We start from the raw sequence: 12,301 nt of genomic DNA, 5'->3' as shown, positions 1-12,301 counted from the left end.
CTCAAAGATTTCTTATCCCCACATATACACTTAGACACATTAGCTAAATAGAGTTCGGCTTCAAGACCTTTAGGCTTGGAAACATCAACACTGAAAGAACTGCTGGGAGTCCAGTGGAGATAAAGACCAATAGGAGTACATTTACTGTATCATGGACAATGCATTTATCAGTCAATTCATTCTAATATAAATTGGAATGGAAATAACAATTGCATTTCACCATCATAATTTCCAAACACCTTTCTCAGCGTTTATGCCAGTCTTTTTAAACTATGACCCTCCATTCCGGCAAACATTGACATTTTAACATGACTAAAAATTTAGGAAAAGCTATGATTTTTTTCCCTTGAACATTAGCCTTCAGGAGATATACAGATAAAAAAAAGCTGTAAAAGTGTTGGTTTGGATGTGTAAAGACGGATGGTGACTTGTTTCAATTGTCTCACAAGACTTTCCTAGCCTAGGGCAACCTTTGAGGTTGGTTTCAGGAATGTATATAACTGTAAGTGAAGTAAGCACATTGCAGAGTCTACCTAAGGTATGTTGTGGTACAACACAGCTTATATAGTCTTACATAGGAAACTGTTTGAATAAGCCCCAATTGTCTTCGTACTTTTCTGGAAAAAAATCATCAAAGCAATATACTTGCTTAAAATAGGAATAAAAACCCAAACATAAATTAATAAACTATATACAGGAAGAGATATAAGATCTAAATTGATATAGTATGTCATCCTTACTTCAGACCAATCCAAAGCAACCCATTGAGGAGGACAAGACTGATTATTACAAGCTTCTTTTTCGATGGGTCGATGAGTTAAGCAGCTGATGTCATCTAGTGTTTCTTCTTCTGAAGGTCCGATCCTCCGAATGCAGAGCACTGTCCGTGTACGCATTCCCCCATCACATGTCTTACTGCACTCTGTCCAGTCCCCGATAAACCACCTAGAAAGGCAAGAATATATAGGGACATTTATCAATGTTTGCTTATGTATTCCTTTTTTTTAGTACTTTTTTCTTTACTTTTTTTTGCTTATGTGTGACTTATTTATCAACTGGTTTAAGCCTGTTGATAATTTTCTTTCATGTAAGCAATTTCTTCTTTTTTACTTTGGTAGTAGCTTTTTCTTCTCCATGTTTGAGCTGGAGTAAATTTAGTCAATTTTTAACCTTGGTTTTTTTTTGCGCTGTTGCGACTGTCGCAGTTAATAAATACCTGACTACCTGTAGTCCATTTTAAAATTATTACTTTGTAGTTAAGTTTTTGAAAACTTGCTTTTCTCGCTTTCCAGTCAAAATATCGCATGAAAAATCGCGTAGTAGCAGGTGCGACATTTTTGCGACATTTTTAGTAAAGAAAAATTAACTAAATCGCTTGATAAATGCCTGTCATAGAGCTCATCTAACCTATTCAAAACACATTAGACATTTTTTGCATTTCTACAAAAATGTGGCAAACAGGTGAAATATGTTCTTTAAGATGATGTCAATAAGGTTTATTTATCCAAGCTATTGATATTCTCAAACTTTGTTACATAGTGTCTATTTTAATGATTTTAAGAGATGCCAAGTGTATATCTGATCTTAGCCACCACCGTTATGGGTCTGCATTGTGGGTTTTGGGGCCTCCATCTTCTTGTTGTGTCTGTAACAATGTCAAGAAGAACTACAAGTACAAGCGTTTGAGGACAAGTAATTGACTGCTATTCCTTATAGAAGTTCCAACAGCTTTGTAAACAGTAATAGCAGCCTACTCAACCCATTATTTCTATGAAAACGGCTTGAGATGAATAAAAGTGTATCTGTAAGGAAGAAGAGTCTAATATACTGTGCTTATAAACAAAATTGATAGGGCTGTTTCCAGTTCACTATAAAATAATAGGGCCATCATTTTCCATCCATATTATAGCTTCTATCCTGGCCAGACTAAGCTGTCCCACAGTCGGGCCAGAGATTATGGCCGTAATATGTACACAAAATGTGTCTGTATTACACTAGTGTGAACCTAGCCTCAAGGTGTGATTTGGTAGCCAAGGATACTCCCAGTTGTAAAAAAAAACAATACAATGTATCACAAAAACATCAAGAACCTTATCGAATCTTCAGAATTAAAACTTGAGGGTATGCTTTTTCCTAGAAACTCTTAGACTATTCAACACACGACTTGCCAATAATATGATGAAAGTGTCATGTTTATGTATTACTGGTGCAGAATACAGAGTTGACAGATTACTTCCGTTATATATCTAAGCCCCGGCATGTTCCATAATGACAGCAATGTAACATAAAATCAGTTTAACCTTTTAGCAGGTTGACTGTGCACTGAAAGGGTTCTCTATCACAATAAAGAAACAAAAGTCTTCTAAAAACATGGAACAGCATGCTACTCAACCCTGGAAAGCCGCCAAAAATATTTAAGTTGACATTTTTGTTATGTGCGCAGTTTCATACTGTGTTTTGTTGTCTCTAAGGAGGAGATGTGAAAAATAAGTTACATAAGTTACATTCACCCTATATCGGAGTGTGAAATTCTTCATTATCACATGTTGACAGGTTTGACATTTTCGGTGAGAAGCCAGCTAGATAGTGCGCTATGTGTTAAACTGGTTAAGAATTATCAGACAGCAGAGGCAACACTACAGTACATTGTCTGCAACCCATGACATACGAAGCATAATGTAGCCAGGAATCTCTTACAATTCCTTTAGAACCTTATCATAACCATCTGTTGACTTGCATGTAGAAAGTTGAATTTTCAGGAATTACTCTTGTAGGATAACCATTTCAAGAATGAACGTGTCTTGAGTTTTATGTAAAGATAAGAAAGAGACAGTACCAACCAGAGTGATGGAGGTAAGGTCAATCCTTTCCTCGAGAGATCTTACTATTGTTAGGGAATGGAGCTCACTGGGGAAACGTTTCCGACTGCTCAACCTTAGTTTGACAGCCTTTGCCCCACTAAGGTTCAAGGGAGGCTGCTTCTAATAAACTAATACCAAATGTTTTTCGAGACACTTCATCCCTCACATATGCAGAAGGAGAAATACTGTTTAGCCGGATAGATTTATCATGTTCACGGACTGTCAAAATCCTCAGCTGTACAAATGGTAAACAGCCTTCAGCTTCAGACAGAAGCACTCCAGCAGAGACCACAATAAATAAGTCAATTTCTTCTTAGTACAAAACAGATTTTACTCCTAGACCCCAAAGAGGCCTGTCTGTGCATTCGGGACACTGCCACTCCTATTACAATCTATCCCCTTGAGGTTGTTTTCTCTTGGTTAAGTGACTTGGGGTATGTTAACTCTTGAATGTTTTACGGATTTTCGAACTGATTTTTTTTTTTTTTTAGCAGTGTAAGTGATTTTTCATTCACACTATAATGTTTATAAGTAGTTTAAACTACAGCATATCATTTTGGCACTTTTCCCTTCATTATGAAGGCTGGTAAAAAAGGGGTTGTCTCATTTGACCGTCCATCATCATATGAACATATGGAATATAAATGCTATAGACTGGGCCCCTGTTTGAAATTTTTTAGTTGACCACTACAAACAGCAGCTCTTGGCCTTGTTTACATCTGCATTAAAGGGGTACTCCGGTGAAAACCTTTTTTCTTTTAAATCAACTGGCTCCGGAAAGTTAAACAGATTTTTTACATTACTTCTATTAAAAAATCTTAATCCTTCCTGTACTTATTAGCTGCTGAATACTACAGAGGAAATTCTTTTCTTTTTGGAATGCTCTCTGATGACATCACGAGCACAGTGCTCTCTGCACTAAGTCTTCATTTATTTACTGTTGTCCTTAGTGGGATTTGAACCCAAGGCCCCAGCACTGCAAGGCAGCAGTGCTAACCACTAAGCCATCATGCTGCCCTTAGCATACATCTGCTATGCATGGTTGCTAAAATGGACAGAGATGTCAGCAGGGAGCACTGTGCTTGTGATGTCATCAGTGTTCCAAAAAGAAAGGAATTTCCTCTATAGCATTCAGCAGCTAATAAGTACTGGAAGGATTAAGATTTTTTAATAGAAGTAATTTACAAATATGTTTAACTGGCACCAGTTGATTTAAAAGAAAAAAGGTTTTCACCAGAGTACCCCTTTAAGGATTTCCATTGCTCTGCTCAGTTATAGGAACACAACAATGAAAATAATGGACGTGCCACATCCCTTATAAGCTGGACACCAAAGGCGCCCAATGAACTCCAATGACTTTTCTGAGGTTTGTGGGGGTTTTTCATGGTTTCCAACATTTCACCGGATAGAATTGTGCAGCATGCTGTGCTGTTTTGTTCTAACCTAACCTTAAACATATAATACATAAGGGAAATTCCCTCTGTGAGAGCTCTGCAGTGGATTATGTACATGTGACTGTACCATAATTGTAGCGACGAGCGCTCCGGGTCCTGCGGCTTCCCCAGAGAGCTCGCGGCGTTATGCTAACAGCAGCGCTCCGGTCTCTGTCTCTGACCGCGACCGCTGCTGTGTTCATGCCGGCGGCGACGCGATCCGCGTGGCGGGTCAGATCCGCTCGCGGATCGCGTCCCGTTCTACTCACCCTCCTCCTCCTGTGGCTGTCCCGGCACGCGCGGCCCCGCCCCGCCGACGTTCTAAGATTTAAAGGGCCAGCACACCGCTAATTGGTGCCTGGCCCAATCAGTTCAATCACCCCCCTACACATAAATACACACTTCCCCTTCCCTTCCTTGCCGGATCTTGTTGCCTTGTGCCCTGAGAAAGTGTTAGTGTGTTCCCAAGCCTGTGTACCCAGACCTTCTGCTGTTGCCCCTGACTACGAACCTCGCTGCCTGTCCTGACCTTCTGCTACGTCTGACCTCGCCTCTGTCTAGTCCTTGTGTACCGCGCCAGTCTCAGCTGCCAGAGGGGTTGAGTCGCTACTGGGGAACACGACCTGGTAGTTACCGCCGCAGCAAGTCCATCCCGCTTTGCGGCGGGCTCTGGTGAACACCAGTAACTGCTTAGAACCGATTCCCCAGTACGACCCGCGTCATCGCCTCTCTGGCACAGCGGATCCACCTCCAGTATCCTCACCAGCCGCTAGTCCGGTTCCTGACAATAAGACTACAATCACACCACGGAATATCTGCCCCAAGAAATTCTGGGTAGACATTTTGTGCGCAGCAGGCAGCTTGGACGCACAACATCATCATTGGCAGCAATGCATAATTGAGCAGATTTCGACGAAAAAATAAACCTGTTTATTCTTATGGAGTTCAGAATTTGAAATTCTGTGGCGGAAAATTCAGCAGTGTGTATGGTGCAGCAAAATCCCATTGAAGGCAATGGGAGGCTGCTGTAGTGGAGAAATTCTGCACAGAAATTCTGCAGTGTGAATGAGCAGCAGCCTCTGCAGCAGACATGTATAGACAGCTGGTGCCTCCGCAGGCAATACTAGCAGATCCATGGGGCTTGTGACACTGGATCCATAATGATCAGTTGATTGCTGGGCCAGTACCAATACAGAAAGAGGTAATCATGTCCAGACAAAATCTTAACGGCACAAATATTTTACACACCAAAATGCAAATGCACTCTGTTACCACATGCATCATAAGTGGTTGTAGCATTGTCAGGAGTATGAACATTTAATTATGCTATATTACAACTTTCATGAGATTTAAAGATACACAGTACTTACTCAGGCGGACAAAGCTCTGTGTTACAGGCTCTCTGGTTTTCGGGTGGCTTATTGTCAAAGTCACAGTAATTATTCTGCACAACGGAGTTGTCGTCCAGTCTTCTGCACACAACCTCCTGCTTCTGGATACCTGCAAGACAATGTTAACACAATCAGCAACATTTTACAAAACCTATATGAAACCCTTTAGAGACAAAAACCCCAAATTGCATCAAATTTGTTCTTCTAGAGGGATGATTTTCTGAAAAAAGATCAGTCGGTATATATAACATATGGTGGGACTACTAGTATCTGAGCTCCACATATAGAGTCTCCGTGGTGCTCAATGCTGGTAGTGCAGCAGCGCCACAAAAACTATTGTGTAACTGGGAGTCGCCAGTCACAGCTCTAGGCAAATGCACAGAGCAGAGCAGTACACTGTACTGTAGCCAGCACAAAATAGGTTACACTTAAGCACTGTGACAGTGCAACATCTTTAGCATTGGCTAAATCGGTATTTGATGCCTGACAAACTAAATTACCCATGTGCATTACTTCAACGACCCCTGACCACCTACATTTTTTATGTGCAAAACCTATAGGGCCTCTGAAAATCTAAAAATCTCCCACTTCAACTTCCAGCACATCTGGACAGCCAAATTACAGCTGTTGCAAAACTACAACTCTCAACATGGGTGATCATGCTGAGAGCTGTGGTTTTGCAACAGCTGGACAGTCACAAGTTTGGGAACACTGCTATAGAGGTTCAAGTCACGGTGGCCAGGCTGTGTTTAGCTATATGTATATATATCTACACACATACATAGAATCGCCTTACAGACATTTATATGATTACTTAAGGAACATTTTGGACAAAAGTTGAAGTGAACCTGTCACAAGTTTAAAACAAATAAAATAAAATAAATGAAAAATGCTCCAGGCTCAATTTTAACTGGTGCTGATCCCTTCTATTAGTTTATATCTTTGATTTCATCCTTATGGCTCCTCATTCCCTTATTGTTGTTGCTTACAATAAGGAGGAGGAAGCATTCCCTAAATTGCCCTCACAACTTATAAAAAAAACTTCCTCCCTCACTCCTGACATCTGGCTGCTCTGTGCAGTGAGGCTCAGTGAAACAATCCCGACTCACACAGCAGATTGATTGACAAGCAAAGAGTCTGCACAAAGCCCTGCTTGTCCTGCACATACTTCCTAAATTTTGTCTCAGCACATCTGCAGGCAAAGACACAGGCAATTGCTACAGGGACAAGGCCCTGTTCTGTACAGTGAAGGGACCCCTAGTGGTTTAACATTTTAGAGCATTTTTCATCTAAAAGTATACACATTTTAACCAATGTATATTACAAATATACATATAATGTTAGTGTCTACATAATATAAAAAGCTTTACTTTTCTGCATTTCTGTACTAAAAGACACAAATCCTTAACAGAGATCAACACCCCTTTTATTCATGATATAGATTGGCAGCTCTCCAGGGTGAAGACCCTACCAAACCAGCCAAACAAATCTTCATATCTCAGCTTTTAAAGAATATAACTGGGGGCAAGTCTGGGATATTGTGTAAACTGAAGAGAAAAAAATTATTTACATCTTTTTCTCTACACATACAAGTGTGGAACATCTCTACTATTCTACGTAATTCAGTTGCCAATTCTTTAGTGGAAGATCTACAGCAGAAATTTCATCCATAAAAAAGAAAGCAAATCTACACCAAGACACTTATTTTGAGAGCCAGCTGGATAGCAAAAGACGTTTTCTCTTTGTCGGTTCTAGCTATCGTCTCCTAATTTTATGCCTGTAATCATATTAGGGAATAGACGCTTCCCATGTTAAATAAAATCTGTATATTCACTGTGGGAAAGAGCCACCTCCTCACCACAGGGAAGCATCCCTTACAGTTTCAGTATTCAATGATTCTAAAGCACTGTCGCTTTTCGTTTCGCACCTCTAACATTGAGACCATTTACGGCACCACGCTTGCCAAAACACCCATCACACCATTAACTTTAAAAACACACTCCTTAGAATCATAAGCTGTGTGTGAAACCACGGGTCGATTAAAGGGGCTGTCTGGTGTATGAACTAGCTTTCTATTCCAGAATTCTAACTTAAATGATGGGATCTTCCTTCCAGGACACTCATCTACTAGTCGGACAAAGATCTTTCCCTGAACGTCTACACATAACAGCCCTAAAATATCACTGGTAGCTTTGTAATGCTAAATAACATACAAAAGTGAGTATTAGTCCACAATGTGTATAAAGAAACTCTGGGCACTGCTTTCATGAACAAGCAGCTCCCTCTTTATTACAAGATTAGGCGCTATATACTAACCTGCCCGATCGACTTCTTATCGGAAAGTCTCCGATATACAATAGTAGCAAAATGAAAATATTTGCTGCAAATATTTGCTGCAAATATTTTCATCTTGCTACTATTGAAGGGTATTAGTAACAATATGTTCATATTTTTTTGCTGGCTTCCATGATAGAGTAACCAGCTCTCAGATTCTAACGTTCATCAAATTCATAGATGGCATTTGTCTTAAAACGATATCTAGCACAAGGTATTGAAGTAGATTCAAGATGACCATCCAAGAGAAGAGTTGCCCCCTGTGTGAATATACATTGAGAAATATCTCAAATAAAGGGAAAGGGTTTCCAAACATGCAGCTCAATTTGGCGCTATGTTTGTTACTGCTATCTCTAGACCAATGGTCTTCAACCTTTGGCTATTCAGCAGCCACCATGCACTGACAGTCAGATGTCACTACACGAGTTTCGTAACGGCTTGAGAACAAGTTTGGAGACCACTGCTCTTGGCCAACATAACACCAATTCACCAGGTCTAGAGTAAAAATAGCCATGTCTTCTTAGGTCATTGCTCCCCTTAACACTGCAAAATGTCAAGTGTCCTTCCAAAGAAAAAGCTTTTAGTGATTAGGAGTATTGGGCATGAAGATGTTCTTCAGAATCTAGTCTCACATTTGATTCCTACAGATTTACAACTACAAAGCATTGGATATTTTACACTCTGGCATGTTAATATTAACTTTAACAGTCAGGAAAATAAATGATGGTATAAGATTACACTTCTTATGAAGAACGCCAGAACCTGGTGAACTGTGCATCAATAAACCCATAACAAGCTAGTTAACCAAGACATTCCTTCTGACAGTCTCATCAAATCATGGGATGTTCATCCTTTTGCCAGTACCTTTGTCTTCTCAGTGGAAAAACAGCTTTATATTCAAGTATTCTTTTTAAAGATACTAATTTATAAACACAATTTTCATTAAATGAGACTTTATGAGCAGCATAATGTGTCTGAATTTTCTGGACGCCATTTTCAGACTTGTTCTTCTCAAGACCAAATGGAAAAAGTCGATAATGAATTATATAGCCATGCAACGTCTTTTTCGTTTCTCAAAAATAAATTATTGGGTGAGAAACAACCAGATGGAGAACAACGGTTCTTAATTCTTAGGTAGCTGTATGATATCTATTTTTAGCTTAAAGGGGAACTCCACTTATTACAATTAGAAGACACTGCCAGCACTGAGGAAATGATAGTGCTTGTGTACAGTACATTGGCTTAATTGCATACATGACAATGGCCATATACAGTGATGTGCATGTCTCTAGGCATAAACATCAACATCTTTGTCCATGTACATGGTTGGTGCAGTTATTTAGATTTGCTCATTGGGACCACACTAAGAAGTTTAAAAGTAAAAATCTAGAACATATTGGTAGCCCATTGTAGATAAACTCCATGGGACAACCATTGTTCTCCTAAACTTACTGATAAACTGTTTTTAAGGGTAAGGGATGCCAACCAGTTTGTGCTCCTCAGTTAAGACTTTGGTATCTGCCAATGTGGATAGCAGGAGCATTTTGGTTCCCCCTAAGCTTCAGCAAAGGGGGACATCAATCTGGGACTCTTGTAGGTGTTTTTTGGCATGGAGGGGAAGGGAAGATTTGTGAAGGGGCCACTCTCCTTTGGAAGAAGGGCTTGCTGCTGTATGGAGTCTTATAAGTAATGAAATGCTCCATGGGAAAATAGTATGCAAAGTAGCTCCCCTCCAAAAAAAAAATGTGCTCTACATTGTCACTCACTGGATGTAGCTTTTTTCCAAATCAATATTTGGTCTTTAAAAGGCCTGAAGACATGATTAGGGATTATATGCCTCCAAGCAAGAAACTCTGCCAGAAGGGACAGTTACCCATCTGTAGACAGCTTTTTCAGGGTTTTCGTCCCATTTTATTGAAATAGCTTTATTGATTATTCAGTCCTTACAAATCATACAATAAATTACAATCACACAAAACATGACAGTATAATATACAGCACATTTTTCTTAGGGTATACACTATACCACATGCAACACTAACATTCCGCTCCATCACTAAGAAAAAAAGTTGAATATAATGCAGCCTGTGATCAGAGAGTGATGTAGAATCTATAGGGGTAGGGAGGGGCAGATCACAGAGCCAAACTACTCAGATATGCAAAAGTAGAGGGGTTCTTGTCCCCTGTGCAGAGCAGGGTTCTGGCTTTCAAGTGGGAGGCTTTTTAAGTGGGACTGAGGGGATAGTATTTTTTAAGTGGGACTGAGGGGAGAGACTGTCAGACTTGTGTATGGAATCTTACAAGCATTGCAATGCTTCAAATAAGAAATATGCAGAATAACTCTCAAAGAGAAGACTTGCTCTACGTTGTCACCTAGTAGAGGTTGTTTCACTTCAAACCAATATTTGACCCTTAAAGAGTACCTGTCACCAAATAAAACTTTTAATATAGTGTTGTGTAATTAGCAGACACTTTCCCATTAACTTGTTTTTAAAATTATCAACATAAATATGTTTAAAATGTAATACAAAAAATAGCCACTAGGTGGCTCTGTTCTGTTCCCTGTCACATTGAATACAGTGAGTTCTGTCTCCTCCCACCCTGGAATGAGACCAAACTCAGGAAGTGTTTCTTTGCACTGAGCATGATTGACAGCTGCCCGGAGCCTCACTGAAAGCTGCATAGACTGAAAGCTACACAGAGCCTCACTGAACGATGTGAGGGCAAAAGTGGTCCCCCAGCAGGCTTTAGTGATGTCATGCCTGCTGGGAAATGACCACTTTCTCCTGCTGGGAGATTGCACTATGTGAGCAAGAAGAACGGTAAAATACAAAGCTTTTTAACGGGTGGGAGGGGTGTTAGGAGTAGTTAGGGAACATAGAGTTAGTTTAGAAAAGTTTATTTGGTGACAAGTACTCTTTAAAGGGCCTTAAAACATGACTGAGGGTTATATGCCAAGCCAAAAAATTTCCTAGAAGAAAAAGTTACCCATCTGTAGGGGCAACAACCCCCAAAACAGCTATCTACAGTGGGCAGGCCAGCCTTAACAGTGCTGACAGATAAAGTCAATAGAAGCTCTCATAGCAGAGCCATGCAATGCTGAATAGAAAAGAATTGGCACACCACTAAATACTGCTGCCTGGTCATTTTAGCAATCAATGAGGGTCTCAGCACCGAGACCCTGACAGGTGAAATGAGATGTCAAAATTTTAGATGATCAGCACTTTTGAATCTATGTAGATCATAAAAAATTTTAAAAAATGAGGTGCACATTTTAAGTTCAGGCAATGTACTCCAATAAAAGATGATAAAATGCATATACATTTACACACATCATTAACATAAATCATATATGTGAATAAATTCACTTTATTTTTTGCGGTTAATGTGCTGCTGTACTTTCCTCTAGTATAGCGTGCCTCCAACTTGCAAAACTACAACAGCCGTTGGTTGTCCGGACATGCTTGCAACATCTGGAGGTCCACAATTTGGAGACCACAGTTTTGGTAGGTACAGCGTCTTACAGAGCAGACTTCATACATTGCAAATACAAGCGTTCAACATCTGCAGCTGACATGACAATTTGCTTATGTATGCAATTGTACATAAATTGGATAAATGGAGGAGTTTGGCTTTTATTTCACATGATGAAAGCACATCACACTGGGCCTGTTAAAGCAGAGTGCTATCAGATGGGAGGAACATGCTACAAGCGCTTATTGCCTGTAGTCACTCCAGCTGGAAGGCATAACACTGCAATATATACAGTATATACGACAAGCAGAGAATAGGAGAAAATAAATAGCTCTCATTATAGTTACCCTTATATAGCTTCTCCTTATATTAGTCGAGAATGATGTAAAACTACTTTTATTGTGCGTATTTATTGTTATGAGAATTGGTGTGATAACAGTTTGTTTTCTCAGCTTTCTTGGGTCTTAATATAGTGGGTCTTTATATATATTGGGTCTTTATATAGTGGGTCTTTATATATATTGGGTCTTTATATAGTGGGTCTTTATATATATTGGGTCTTTATATAGTGGGTCTTTATATATATTGGGTCTCTATATATTGGGTCTTTATATAGTGGATCTTTATAAAGTGGATGATCTTTATAGATATATATATATATATATATATATATATATAGTGGGTCTTTAGCTAGCCGGTCTTTATATAGTGGGTCTATTATATATTAGGTCTTTATATAGTGGATCTATATATATATATATATTTATTGGGTCTTTATATAGTGGATCTTTATAAAGTGGATGATCTT

At 39.5% G+C, this 12,301-nt stretch overlaps 1 protein-coding gene across 5 annotated transcripts in view; it reads right to left on the bottom strand.

Annotated features, from left to right (window-relative positions):
* Window positions 1-12,301, bottom strand: part of ADAMTS6 (ADAM metallopeptidase with thrombospondin type 1 motif 6) — a 333,735-nt gene that overhangs the window by 19,206 nt on the left and 302,228 nt on the right. For all 5 annotated transcript variants that reach the window (XM_056541263.1, XM_056541253.1, XM_056541289.1 and 2 more), the window contains exons 21-22: window positions 5,665-5,794; window positions 741-945 (exon numbers count right to left, since the gene is read on the bottom strand). In XM_056541263.1, coding sequence (XP_056397238.1) covers window positions 741-945; window positions 5,665-5,794 — 335 coding nt within the window. The remainder of the gene's footprint in view (window positions 1-740; window positions 946-5,664; window positions 5,795-12,301) is intronic.

The sequence above is a fragment of the Hyla sarda genome, chromosome 1, assembly GCF_029499605.1.
Source record: "Hyla sarda isolate aHylSar1 chromosome 1, aHylSar1.hap1, whole genome shotgun sequence".
Classification (NCBI taxonomy): domain Eukaryota; kingdom Metazoa; phylum Chordata; class Amphibia; order Anura; family Hylidae; genus Hyla; species Hyla sarda.
This window is presented reverse-complemented; position numbering and strand designations above follow the sequence as displayed.